Source organism: Zootermopsis nevadensis, unplaced genomic scaffold (assembly GCF_977971745.1).
Source record: "Zootermopsis nevadensis isolate Lab colony 2312 unplaced genomic scaffold, Znev_1.0 Znev_ptg000027l, whole genome shotgun sequence".
Classification (NCBI taxonomy): Eukaryota; Metazoa; Arthropoda; class Insecta; order Blattodea; family Termopsidae; genus Zootermopsis; species Zootermopsis nevadensis.
In genome coordinates this window covers 5,570,372-5,583,715 of record NW_028259159.1, presented here as the reverse complement: position 1 = coordinate 5,583,715, position 13,344 = coordinate 5,570,372, and the positions used below count along the sequence as shown (strand labels likewise).

The window sequence follows — 13,344 nt, the reverse complement described above, 5'->3', positions numbered from 1 at the left end:
CCGGCCGGGGCGTGATGCTGACCACTCACTCCTATCTAGTGCCGAGGTCAAGGAAGGGAGGAGCTATACCTCCTCTCACCCCAAACGCCTACATGGCGTATAGTGGGACAAACTTTACTTTACTTTACATCTGTGCCTCTGTCTACGCATGTATTCGTAATTTCAGAGAACTAGATGGAGGTGAATGATCAGCTTGCCGTTACAGATGATTTACAATAGAGGAAACAGCCCTTATGAACCAATGCCAGGTTCGACGTGGCTGTAGAGTGAAGATATTCTATCCTACTGGGAATCGAACCGCGTTCATCCAGCCCGTAGTTAGCTCCATTTTATATGACACGAAATTTTATTACCGTGTTTACAGATTCCTGGCATTGAATCATCCTTAACCCCACTAATCCACTGCAAAATTCTCGTTCCTCCAAAACTCTGGTATTTGCTCTTCGTTCCACATGGCTTTACGACTCAGAAGGCCAACACTGACGTCGTCAAAGCCGCGAGGACCTAAAATATCTAACGCATTGCGTCTTTCGTCTGTTTTCTGACCCGTCTCTTAGCTGGAGAAATCGCAGTTCCGTCGCCATTTTGTTCTCACTATGATCGGACAGTGACGCCAGAAATCATAGTTCCTGATACTTGTTACGCTTAAGAAAGACCTTCCGCACAAGGCAACTCGTAAAAGTGATCGCATGGGACTGCGTCATTAGTAACACAATTGTATTTGTGTGTGGCACCCGGATATTAGTAACTTCTCATCTAAATCAGAACAATAGGGCTACCATTCTTTACAGCAGCGGTCCTCAACTTCTTAATTCAAATACAGTCAAATCAATCCCGATACAGCGTCCCTGTTAAAACCGTCTCTCTCGAATTGCGCCCATGAAAGCCTCGAAACAAATCCCTATGTTTTTCAAGGGATATCCCCCGGTAAAGCACCACCTCCACTAACCGCCATTCCCCAACATCTCTGGTAATACAGGTGTACTCTTATTCATTATAATAAAATCCGATGTTATGTAGTGTTCTGTGTGACGACAGGTCCATATGAACAGGATCCTTCCATCCTTTTCTCGGACTGGGACCTGTTCATATACGTTCTTGGCAGATGATTTAGAAGTGGTTTGCCATTGCCTTCTTCTGTGTGTGAATGGAGTAATTGTTGGGATGCCACGGAGGCAAAACTCCGTGTTGCCTAGACCACGGCCTCGCCCAACACAAGTTATAAATTCGGGCACCGCCGGGAATCGAACCCGAGACCCCAGGATTACAAGCGCCATAAAATTAAAATTAAAATTCTTCATAAACAATGGCGTAACACTTGAAACAATGCATGGAAAGTTTTAGTGGATTATAATGACAATACAATGAAATATTCTCGGGCGATGGAACGTCCTATAATGAAGTCAGTATTCTGTTAATGTCCGATTAACTCCGTTTCGTACGTCTAGTAGCCAGATAAGACGCCATTGATTTCATTAGCCTAGAAGGTTTCAAGTCTCATACAACGACATTGCCTGGAAATTAAACCCGAAATGGCCTTGTATCGTCGTAGAAACTCGTGTTGTTTGTGTAATTTCGCAAACGATAAACTAGATATATTATTAAGGAAGTGAGACAAGGCGATCCGAAAAAGGGCAAATTATTTTAATTCTCGTTTAGTGATTTTTGTACAAGTAAGAACAGAAACTGGTTTGGTTATTTCCAGATTTAGTATTATTGTCTTGCGTTCGCGTGTACATTGATGTTTGACAACAAATAAAAGCAGACAGACGAACTTGAATGTTGACAACGGCGTCTGCTTCTCTGGGGACTCGGAATGGGTGCGACTGGGGGGGTAACAAAACCAATTCACCACCACTTTTGATTATTAATAAAGCCTTTCTGAAATGGATCCTCAGGAAGGTACCTTAAGGATGATTATTGTTTTATATTGAAATAGGAAAATGCCTATTAACGTCCTATAAATATATTAAGTATGATCATTAAATCACAGTGGCCTCGTACCCTTGGACACTGGGGCCGTGGGTTCGAATTCAACTCAAGGCATGGATGTTTGTAGGCGTATTTCTGTGTTTTGCTGTCCTGTTTACAGGTAGACGCCTTGCGACGGGCTGATCACTCATCCAAGGAGTCATAGCAAATGTCTAAATATATTAAATGAATACCGCAAAACCTTCAGTTAGAAGGGGATCCACCAAGAAAGAAAGATGTTCTTTGAATTGTTCAAAATCATCGTATTATCTGTAGTTAATTAAAGTTAATTCCTTCAAAAATTTTAGAATCTGACGTAGCACGTATGAGGGATTTGATAGGTAATTATTAAATTTTAATCTGGAAAATTTTAAGTACTATTTTTGGAATTCATCGCGTTCTGGATGGGGCGAGCTGTTATGATAACGGTGATGAACCTTGGAGTTTCATAAAATGTTGGGAATTTCTTGAACGTCTAAGCAACTATTAGATGTTTAAGTTGAAAAGTCTTTCATGTAATTAGTAAAATTTCAAAACATAACTGTATCTCTTGAGTAAATACAGTGGATTCCGGTTAATTGGGACACATCGGGATTAGAACACTTTGGTCCAATTAAGCGACTGCCTCAGTTATGCGAATTTTCACGTAAAGTGTTAAAGATTTGTCCCAAATAAACGTCTGCCCCGATTAATCGATGGCCCAATTAACCAGAATTACTTTACAGTGACGTCTGTGAGACCAACATTTTTCTTTAGAAATGGATGTTAATGTAGTACATCTATGGAAATCCACAGCAATCATAAGTTTCAGGACGTTTCGGTAAGGATACGACATGAACAACAGTAGTCACTGACTTACAGTTTTAACACTTTCGTATAAATGTCTCCGTTCGAACATTCACGTCTTAAATCTCTCTGGATTTACTGCTGTTTGCATGGAAATACCTCTCCTTCTACTGCATAATGAACTCGCTTTGCATGGCTTAAAATTCCAGTGCACTTTTGAACTTGTTCGCTCTGCAACACATTACACGTAATTCAAGCAAAAGCAAAGGTTACTACAGAACTTTCTCCTGCATTCATTTACAGGAATAAAGTGCAAATATTTAAATTTCGTGTGAGTTAGCTAGGAGATTGGATTGATGAAGCTCAGTGGAGGAATGATTCGACATTATGATGTCGGATAAAGAAGTGTTTGGAGTTTCAGCTTATGTGGAACACGGCTCAGACACTAATACGACGAGCATTGACTCCTCTGGAAAGTGGGTTTATCTGGTTCAATGTTAAATAAGGAACAGGCTATTGTGAATATTTAGTGATTTTACAAAACTTTCACAGGCAAACTACAAAATTTCAACTTGGAGTCCTGACTGCTTCCTTCAAAATGCTTTTTGTATTTTTTTTTAATTCTTAACTATCCCACGCTGCATAAGTTTTTTGTTTGTTACGGTTTCACTAAGGAAATTAGGAGTAGTTAACAGCAGTGTTACAGTAACTTAATCATTGAATCTGCGGGCTACATAAGAGAGGGGAATTTTTGTTTAGCTTAGAAACTGTCAGCTCTTTAAGGACTCTGCTGTATACTGTTACTTATATATTTATAAAAAAGAAATATTTTATTAAAACACAGCCTGTTGCAACTAATTAATATTACTTAATGGTCTCCATTTAATATTAATTAGTTGCATCAGACTGTTTTTTACTCGAATATTTTTTTATTTGTGAAGATAAATATGGCACAACTTTACTACTATACTTAAATATTGTTTAGACAGACAAAGAAACAAGACGTCTCCCTATTTCACGTTAATTTTATGAACTTATTGAAAAGAATGTATAATAAATAATTTACTGTTGTATTCGTTCGTTATTGAAGGATTGAAGGCTTACAGCAGTTGTTGTAACAAATGTGATACCGGTCACGAGCTAAGAATGCAACCCTGATTCACTCAGCATGACCCCATATTCACAAATCATGTTGATCCCTCCGAGGGACAAGCTCTTAATCTGTGGATCTGCACCACACACAATGTGCAGGCCATCACGTATGCGTATGCTGACATCTGTGAACGACCGTCTGAAACAACTATTCCTGCAGCTTATAAAGAACTTTAAAAATTCACTGGCTTAGAATTCCAGAGTTTAGTAACCAGTAGCAAAGTCTGTTTGCGTTTTCCGATGGTTGACAGCACAATAGCATTTACCGCCATGTTCAAGGCTGCTGGACGCTACAGACTTTTCAGAATACTTTAACGTAGCCTCTGCACTGGTTGATTGCAAAGGATGTTAATAGGAATATAACCTTCTTTTGTTTGTTTGTTTGTGTTTGTGATATCGCTCCGCTCATTCTTGACTTTAGAACGCAGCCGCTTGGAGTGCGAAGAATTGGATGGGAAGATATTATTAAAATGGATTTAAGGGAATCAGATTGTGACTGTGGGAGACAACGGGATCTAACTTGTTAATGAACATGGTGGGATTTTCAATCAGTCGTGTTCATCTTTCAAGCACTGCCATCATAGGGGAAAGGTATACGCTGAAGCTCGTACCACTTATTTCTTAAATCTTACTTAAGCTGTCTGTTTTTCGGTTTTATCAGTTTAATCTCAGTAGAGCAGGTTAATGCAGCGACTACACTCTAGTCTTGTTTCTTTTTATGGTTCCAATTTGAATCATTGCAGTGTTATTGACTTTTCTGACAGAGTTTATTTACGGACTGGCACTATATAATAGCCCACAACTGTTTCTAAATCCTTACCTACCGACCATTCGTGATCATCTTTCCAATTTATTCGACGATAAATGAATCCTGTAATGTAAAAGAATGGCGTTAAATCGATTCGATTGAAACTGTTTTAGCTTATCCATCGGTCACAAAGTATAATAAACCTAACTTATGTATTCTGGGTACAAGTGTGCCTTATCTTCATCTTGAACGAAGAGGCGTCTCATATTTAACAAAACCGACTACCTAACTCAAAATGAGGGAGATTCGTGGGTCCCCAAATAAGGCAGTTGACGGGACACACGAACAGGCCAAGATGGCCGACTGTCTTCTGCGTTGCGTAGCCTTGTAGAAATTTACCAACGCTTCAATGGTCCTTGCTGTTTCATCGCCCTGATGATGGAGGCAGCAAAGACCTCTGAAACGTCAGTAAACTTCTACCAGAATACAACAACCCAGAAGACAGACATCCTCATCTCATTGACGGCATGTAAACGCCAAGACTTCCTGTTGCTGTGATAGCCTCCTTTCGAATTCCTGTCGATCTGATACAGCACCGGCTGAGTGGTGTCAATATTGACAGTGATCATTCAAATAGTTTGCCGATAATTCTGGCTACTTTGCGTGATTCTGATCTGTTACTAAACTATACAGTAATTAGCCTTTTATATAATTATCCTAGTTTTCATCTATTATAAGCAATTTCTGTGGCGCAAGGTTGGTATGGAACAGCTTTATCTTGATATAAAAACATCTATGGCGTTCCACATAAAGTAATGTCACGAATTCTCTGCGCGTGTCAGTTTTAATTAAGGTTAAGAAGTCTTCTTAACCTTTGGGGTGAAAACATTTTTTTGCAGGTAGAAATTTCCAACGTTTGTCAAATGAAAGATGAAATGTAGGAAGTAGAATAAAGAAATAGATCGAACGTTCAAACGCGTATCTCTTGTTATCTAATCACGATTCTCAGGGGTTTGAAACCATTCATGGTAGTGAAGAGACTTAGAAGATGGGATAGGCCTGCAATATTCCAGTTTTGGCCTACCCTGAAAACGCTAATTTACCGTCTCGAGTACTTCGTATTTGGTTTAGGATACAGTAATGTAATACAGAGCAGTTATCGTGTACGACACAGAGGTCTAGCCTATAAGTTAATCGGTTTATGAATTGGAATTTCAATTTTTGAATAATTTCTGACACAAGAAGTGACTAAAAGAGGAATAAATTGATAAATACAGCCACGGTGGTCTAGCGGTTAGAACGCTGGCCTTGTAATCCTGGGGTCTCGGGTTCGATTCCCGGCGGTGCCCGAATTTATAACTTGTGTTGGGCAAGGCCGTGGTCTAGGCAACACGGAGTTTTCCTCCGTGGCATCCCAACAATTACTCCATTCACACACAGAAGAAGGCAATGGCAAACCACTTCTGGATCATCTGCCAAGAACGTATATGAACAGGTCCCAGTCCGAGAAAAGGATGGAAGGATCCTGTTCATATGGACCTGTCGTCAGACAGAACACTAAATAATAATAAGATGAGGTGGTCTAGCGGTTAGAACGCTGGCCTTGTAATCCTGGGGTCTCGGGTTCGATTCCCGGCGGTGCCCGAATTTATAACTTGTGTTGGGCAAGGCCGTGGTCTAGGCAATACGGAGTTTTCCTCCGGGGACTTCCCCGGTTTCTCCGTGGCATCCCATTCACACACAGAAGAAGGCAATGGCAAACCACTTCTGGATCATCTGCCAAGAACGTATATGAACAGGTCCCAGTCCGAGAAAAGGATGGAAGGATCCTGTTCATATGGACCTGTCGTCAGACAGAACACTAAATAAATAAATATATAAAATACCTTGCTTATACTCGCCATTCAAGATCATCTTCTCACCTTATTTGATACTATATTACGTCTGCAGTCGCAACAGCATCGTTAAATCAAGACACAGACAACATGTCAATCGCTAACCCAAAATCACCCGGGTTTTTCGACACTTCATAAGCTACGTAATAATAAACAAAGAATGGAATATAGGTACGGGTGTTATGGATCTCGTTGATGTGGCACGCCGAATTTAATGGTACTTATGTTAGTGCATTGTAAATCGAGTTCGTTCAATGCCGCCGGATTTCAATTACGGTTTGCAAGAAAGAACCTAAAGTGGTGTGTGTCTGGGGCGGAATTATCGTGTTAACACGTCTGAGGTGCACCCAGCTACTTGTTCCCGGATACCATACCTCAGTAATTGCTTTTTTTTTTTCGTAGACGATTATGTAACGTAATTTAAATAAGCAGAATCACTGTCAGATCATATGCGATTTTAGTTCGAAAGTGTACAACGATACGATTATTTTTAATGGCTGTTAAAGTGTCTTTGTTGGCTGTAAATATGGATTAGTGTTGTACAGTAAGATCTAGTTCGGCGTATATGAAATGAACATGAAAAATACATTATTGTAAAGTTGTGTGTTGAATATATGTAAAAAAACTATCTCCATATTGTTGCCCGCAATCTGGTTTGTTTATTATATTGTATTGTTTTTAATAAATATTGGTTTTATCTGAAACAGGACTCGTGGCGTCTTTACAAGTACTTTCTGGACGTTCCTCTGGAGAGTCTGAGAAAGACCATGGCTGTCCTCCGTCAGAGTGTACAGTAATCCGACTGATATTTGAATCGTGTACATCTTTAATACAATTCTACAGCGGCACCGCTGTACTAACCTGCTCTCGGCTCGATTGCGTTATTTTAAATTCTGCTTTGGCTGGTTTCAGAAGTTCCGCACGCCTTTTAGGGTAGCGTATCTGCAACTGACTTCGGTTTTTTTACGTGAACATTCCCGTTTTATCCGCTGCTTTTAAATTCTGTTGAAGCTAAAATTGGAGGAACAAGTTACCAATTTGGGAATATATTTCAGTCATCTCGTAGAATCTGTGGTTTGTCTGTCAAAGAGCGGCTTCCAGAATGATAATTGCCCATTGTTTACGTCAGAGACGCTTACTAAAAATAGAACAGCCCTGTCTAACTGATCTATATTAAAACCAAATGTTTCCCTTATTTGTAAATCTTGACAACAATATGGCCACCCATTTCGCTTGTGCGCACGCGCCTTAGTCAGATATTGGCTATAAACAAAAACCGCAGACAGTAATAATGTGCTTCTATGACTGCCCGCTGCCTTCAATTGGCGCCAGCCGAAAATTGTTAGCACATACACAGAAACATTTTCTCCACGTCACGAATTGTCGAGTTTTTTACAGAGTGAGACTAAAATAAATGGCGTATCTGGAACCAAAGATTCTGTCGTCAATATAGATTAATTAACATTTTAAAGTGTCATCTGCTTCAACAATAAACAATGCTTTTTTTGTGGGTCTCCAATGATTCCCACTGAAGGGGGGCCAATTCCTTACTAGGGGTCAGTGTTGCGCAATATTGCACCTATAGGTCATTGTTGGAACACGTTTCTCAACAATTACCTCTGACCACATTAGTGAAAGAATGACAAAAGACGCAGAAATAACTTCGGGGTCGCATTAATACAAGAATGACACAAAGAACAATGACCTTGGTTCACATTAATGTAACAATGACGTACGTCGTATAAATGCCAGTGTATTCCATGACGTACAACTTTCGAATCTCGTTAACTAGACATCTGTAGATATAGTCTGATGTAGGTTTATCGACGTTTCAGGGGTGCTTACTGATGATAGAGGCAATAAGAATCTATGAAACGCCTAGAGACTTCTACCAGACTACACGACGTAACATCTCTGAAGACAGCCATCTTCGTAGCACCATGAGAACCTGAAATCTCGCTATTCAATCCGGATTACAGGAAGCCCGACAGGTTGACTGCTGAATGGTCACAGCGTTGATGTGAGACTCAGAACTGAGGAGGCTGTGGGCAAATGGTGCCCAGATCTGGTGGCTTTATGCTCTTTCTTGTCGGAATGAAGCTACTGTCTTTATCGGCAAAGAGTAACAATATTTTTGTCAGATTTAAAACCGAGTTTAACAAAATCTGGCGTGGTTTTTTTATATAAATCATCACAAATAATACTCGGGAGTCACAACAAATGATTATTTCTGTTCACTTTTCCTGCTGATTATCAAGGTCTGAGAAATTGCGCAGATATATCTTACTTCCTGTCTCTGTCTGCTGCTCGTTATGAAGGGGGGAACTCCTGGTGATGAAATTACGTCATTAATATCTCTAGAGTTTAGCTCTACCTAGCAGCTGGTTCGTTCGCAAAATGTGTTATAACCATGATGATGATATTTGGTGAGAATGGAGAAAAATATGAACGTATTCACCGCCAAATATCATTCGGGTGATCATGTTAAGGACGGCGGGAAGAGACAGGAAAAGTATAGAAAATTTTAGTTGGGAAACCCGATGGCTTGATTGAGATTTCAGGTTCTCATGTCTGTCTCCTGGGAAATCGTGTCGTGTAGTCTGGCAGAAATTTAAAGACGTTTCAGAGGTGGTTGCTGCCTCCATCATCAGGGCGGTGGTAAAGGTGACGAAATGGTCGGTGGGTAATTCCCTGATAGTTCTCGACCAAATTGGTTACTTTGTTCTGGACTGAAGGGTGATTTTTAATGTGAACTGAGCTCTCTCGCCAACGACACCAAAACGTCACGTGTTTAAATGAATAAGGCGCTCAGACAAAGACGTTTCAGTATGAAATATACACTTTTGACTCCCACTTACCCATGAATGACGTTTCTATTTTGTGTTTTGACAAGTTTATGATCGTATAAACCGTGCAGGAGATTTATGGTTAATATAAGACTCAACAGCGCCATTTCAGCGAGCCGAGGCCTTGGCTTCGTGAAGGAATCTTGAAGGTTATGCAACATGACTTGATACTAATTTCCTACTCCTCTACTGACAACACTACTAATACGTTTACAGACACCTTTACTACCAATTGGAAGACATAGGGGTGGAAAACGAGAAGGTAATATTACAATTTATATTAAGGGAGTGGATTGGATTCATGTCCCTTGCGATAGTGGCGGACCCTGGTGAAGACTGTTTTGAACCTTCCGGTTCCGTTAAAGGCGGGGCTTTGGACTGGCTTTATTTATTTATTTAGTGTTCTGTCTGACGACAGGTCCATATGAACAGGATCCTTCCATCCTTTTCTCGGACTGGGACCAGTTCATATACGTTCTTGGCAGATGATCCAGAAGTGGTTTGCCATTGCCTTCTTCTGTGTGTGAATGGAGTAATTGTTGGGATGCCACGGAGGAAAACTCCGTGTTGCCTAGACCACGGCCTTGCCCAACACAAGTTATAAATTCGGGCACTGCCGGGAATCGAACCCGAGACCCCAGGATTACAAGGCCAGCGTTCTAACCGCTAGACCACCGTGGCGGTTATTTGGACTAGCTTACCTACTATTAACTTCTCATGGAGGTATTTCTTTCTTCATTTTCTTTTTGTCATAAACCGAGAAATTACCCCAAAACTATATCAGAATTTCTGTTATCAATGTGTCTTATTTTGCCGTTGTGCTGTATATTCCAAATATCAATCGCTGTTCAGTGTCAAACCAACAAGTCATTACTGTCAGAAAATACGCCTTTGATATGTTCTGTTCTTTCTTATTAACTGGATCACACCGCAAAAATCACACGGTGGTTTTGCCCTAAGGATTTTGTAAGTGACAAGAAAAACAAATGATATTTTCTTGTCAGTCACAACAATACCATTGACGTATAATTAAGAGATCATTACTTTTTTTCCTTCTTCAGAAACCAGTCAGAGAGAACGCGAAACAGAACAGAAAATGGATCAAGCCAGAAACATATATATGCAGGTATGTTTCTGTCAGATATGACAAACTTCAAGAGGACTGACTCGACCAGGTTGAATTATTTACTGACCAAGCATTGCTTGTAACAATTTAGTGGAGTTGACGGGTAAGTAAAGCATTTCTGTAAGCATGAATATGGTTTTAGTGCTGGAAATGGTAGAGGTGCTTACTGCTCACATCGTCAGGAATATGAGCGCCTGATGATTGAGGCAGCAGTCGCCTCCTGAAACGTCGAAAACTTGTATCAGGCCAGACGGCACATTACGCTAATAATTTTTTTTTTTTTGCAGTATGAGGGCTGTATTACTGGTGTCCGTAATAGCGATCCTCGAAGCGCATTTGACCGAGGACGTCATACACCTGTCAGAAGAGAGACACTTGGTATCTTGCGTGGTCACCATCGTGCGTCAACACTACGAGCTGGGCAGAACCATCCTCATCTCCAGCCTTGTAGGTGACGACGACTTAGCGAACACCGTGATTCAGACCATGCACGGGTTCGAACTATGGCCTCTTAGCGTGTTACAGCAAAGTAATATCACTGTGCTGCCACCTACCATAAATGACGAGAAGATAAGAAGTTACATTTTGTTCACGCGGAAGGCTGAAGACTTGGTACTTCGAGTTGAAGAACTGTCGGACGCTGAATCATGGGATAGTCGAGGGCGGTTCTTGGTCGTGGTCACTGCTGAAGTGCTGATGCCTGAACAGATGGCACTTTCTATTGTTCAGGTACTGTGGGACGCAGCCAGGATTCTGAACCTGGTGGTGTTGGTTCATAATGGCACAGTGATATACCTGTACACCTGGTTCCCATACACATCGCATGAAGACTGTGATGACGTCAAAGATGTAGTTCTAATAAATCGGTGGGTCATGGAAGAGGAAGGCGGCTTTGTCAGGGATGTAACTTTATTCCCGTACAAGTTCCCTTCTAACTTTCATGGCTGCCCTTTTAAAATGTCAACCGGTTTCAGGGATCAGGCTGAGGACTTGTTCGTCAAAGAACAATTTCGGAGATTAAATATCACATGCAACTACGTAAGCGAAATTCCACTAAACGCGTCTATCCGTTATAAAGTCGAAACGAGTATTACGGACGCGGCAATGGGCAATTCCGATATGTCGTTCGCGGGCCTTCCACTTCTGGAAGAAGCAGCCCGATTTGCAGACTATTCTTTCCCGTATTATGTCGTCAAGTTCAATTGGTTTGTACCTTGCCTCAAGCCTTTCTCGCGGCTCCAGCGGATTTCAAACATATTCTCAGTCTCTGTGTGGAGTGCCATGGTAATCGTATTTCTCCTGGTCACGGTAGCTTCCTGGTGGCTGGCAAAGAGAGTCGACGAAGTCCCCTCCTACACGTCTTTCTCAAGTTCCTTGTTCAATAACTGGGCTGTCATGGTAGGGGTTAGTGTCACAGAGATGCCGAGAAAATTCACGCTGAAGTTCACGTTCCTTGGCTTCGTCTGGTATTGCTTCGCCATGAGTACAGTTTTTCAGACTTTCTTTACGAGCTTCTTGGTAGATCCAGGTTACCAGAAGCAGTTGACGACGTTGGAAGAAATTCTTGAATCGGGCATGGCATTTGGATACAGGAATGACTTTGATATACATTATGACGAGTCATCGGACTGGAGGCATAAAGAACTACTTTCAAAAAGGGAAGATTGTTCGCCAGAGATTATGTGCATTGATAGAATCCGTGAGACTGGAAATTATGCCACTCTTTCTGAAGAGTGGCTGGTACAGGATTACACGAATTTTATCAATGACCACAGTTTCATTTGCCCTCTCAATGACGACGACACATTTTTTATCTTCATAAGTTTTTACTTTCCGAAAGGAAGCTTTCTACTTGAATTCATAAACCGGATCATCTTATCCATCACCGAGTCTGGAATGATCGTGAAGATGGACAGAGATAGAAGGTCTAAAAACAAAGACGTCCCCGATCCGGAGAACGTATTTGGCGAGTATTTTATCTTTACTCTGGGTCATCTGAGCGTTGCGTTCTATATTCTTTTATTTGGACACAGTCTGAGTCTCCTTCTGTTCATAGGCGAACTCCTCTACCACAAGAAATTCATAAAGTTATAATTCTTGTATATCTGACAGCGTTATAACGATTTATGAAATGTTCGCCTACCTCGTCTGTTGTGGCACGTTTTCAGTTTGACATTTGGATTTGTGAGAATCACCCACCCAATTACTTTGAAGGTCAAAAATGCACGTAAGGCTACGTGCAACGTGCCCCGCTATTCATTTCATATTTTGAACAAACTGAAAATATGTTTAAAAATGTAATGAAAGCACTCAAATGTAAAATTTAACGAAAATCTGTTGAGTCGGATGGCCAAGGCAGTTTTAATTGGCACTCCGCACGGTTGCACGTAAAAAGGCCCACCCATGCGTTCATTCCAATGTGTGTGACTCTTGTTTAACACTGCTTTATACGAATGGCTTTAGTAGCAGGACAACTGAACTTTATTTCGTCGTTTTGTGTGTAGTAGTTGGACTTGGGTTTTAATTCGGACACCCTGTATTAACTCTTTAGAACTTTATTATGTATTCTCTGAAGATTTTCGGAGGAGGCTGAAGTCATAGAGAATAAATGTTAATAAAGAGCATTATCAGTTGAGTTCATGTTGAAACTTAGGTTTCAAATTGTGTATGGTGTGAGGATGTGGACCGGATTCAAGTGTCACAGGTCATCATCTAGTGATGGGCTACTGTGAACAGACAAAGCGGTGTTTGAGCCCATTTTGTTCCACGCAAAACTCCACCCTCACTGCATTAGAGTAGAATTCCTCACGACGCAACTCC

General features: G+C 41.0%; 1 protein-coding gene across 4 annotated transcripts in view; it reads left to right on the top strand.

The window, feature by feature from the left end:
• LOC110839677 (uncharacterized) overlaps nt 1-13,159 on the top strand; it is a 63,087-nt gene extending 49,928 nt beyond the window's left edge. For 2 of the 4 annotated variants that reach the window (XM_087356702.1, XM_087356701.1), the window contains 2 exons: nt 10,460-10,524; nt 10,812-13,159. In XM_087356702.1, coding sequence (XP_087212828.1) covers nt 10,460-10,524; nt 10,812-12,618 — 1,872 coding nt within the window. In that variant the 3' untranslated portion in view covers nt 12,619-13,159. Of the gene's footprint in view, nt 1-8,423; nt 10,122-10,459; nt 10,628-10,811 lie in introns of those variants that run through there. The other 2 variants (XM_087356700.1, XM_087356703.1) reach the window with 2 other exon arrangements.
• Nucleotides 13,160-13,344: the final 185 nt, after the last annotated feature.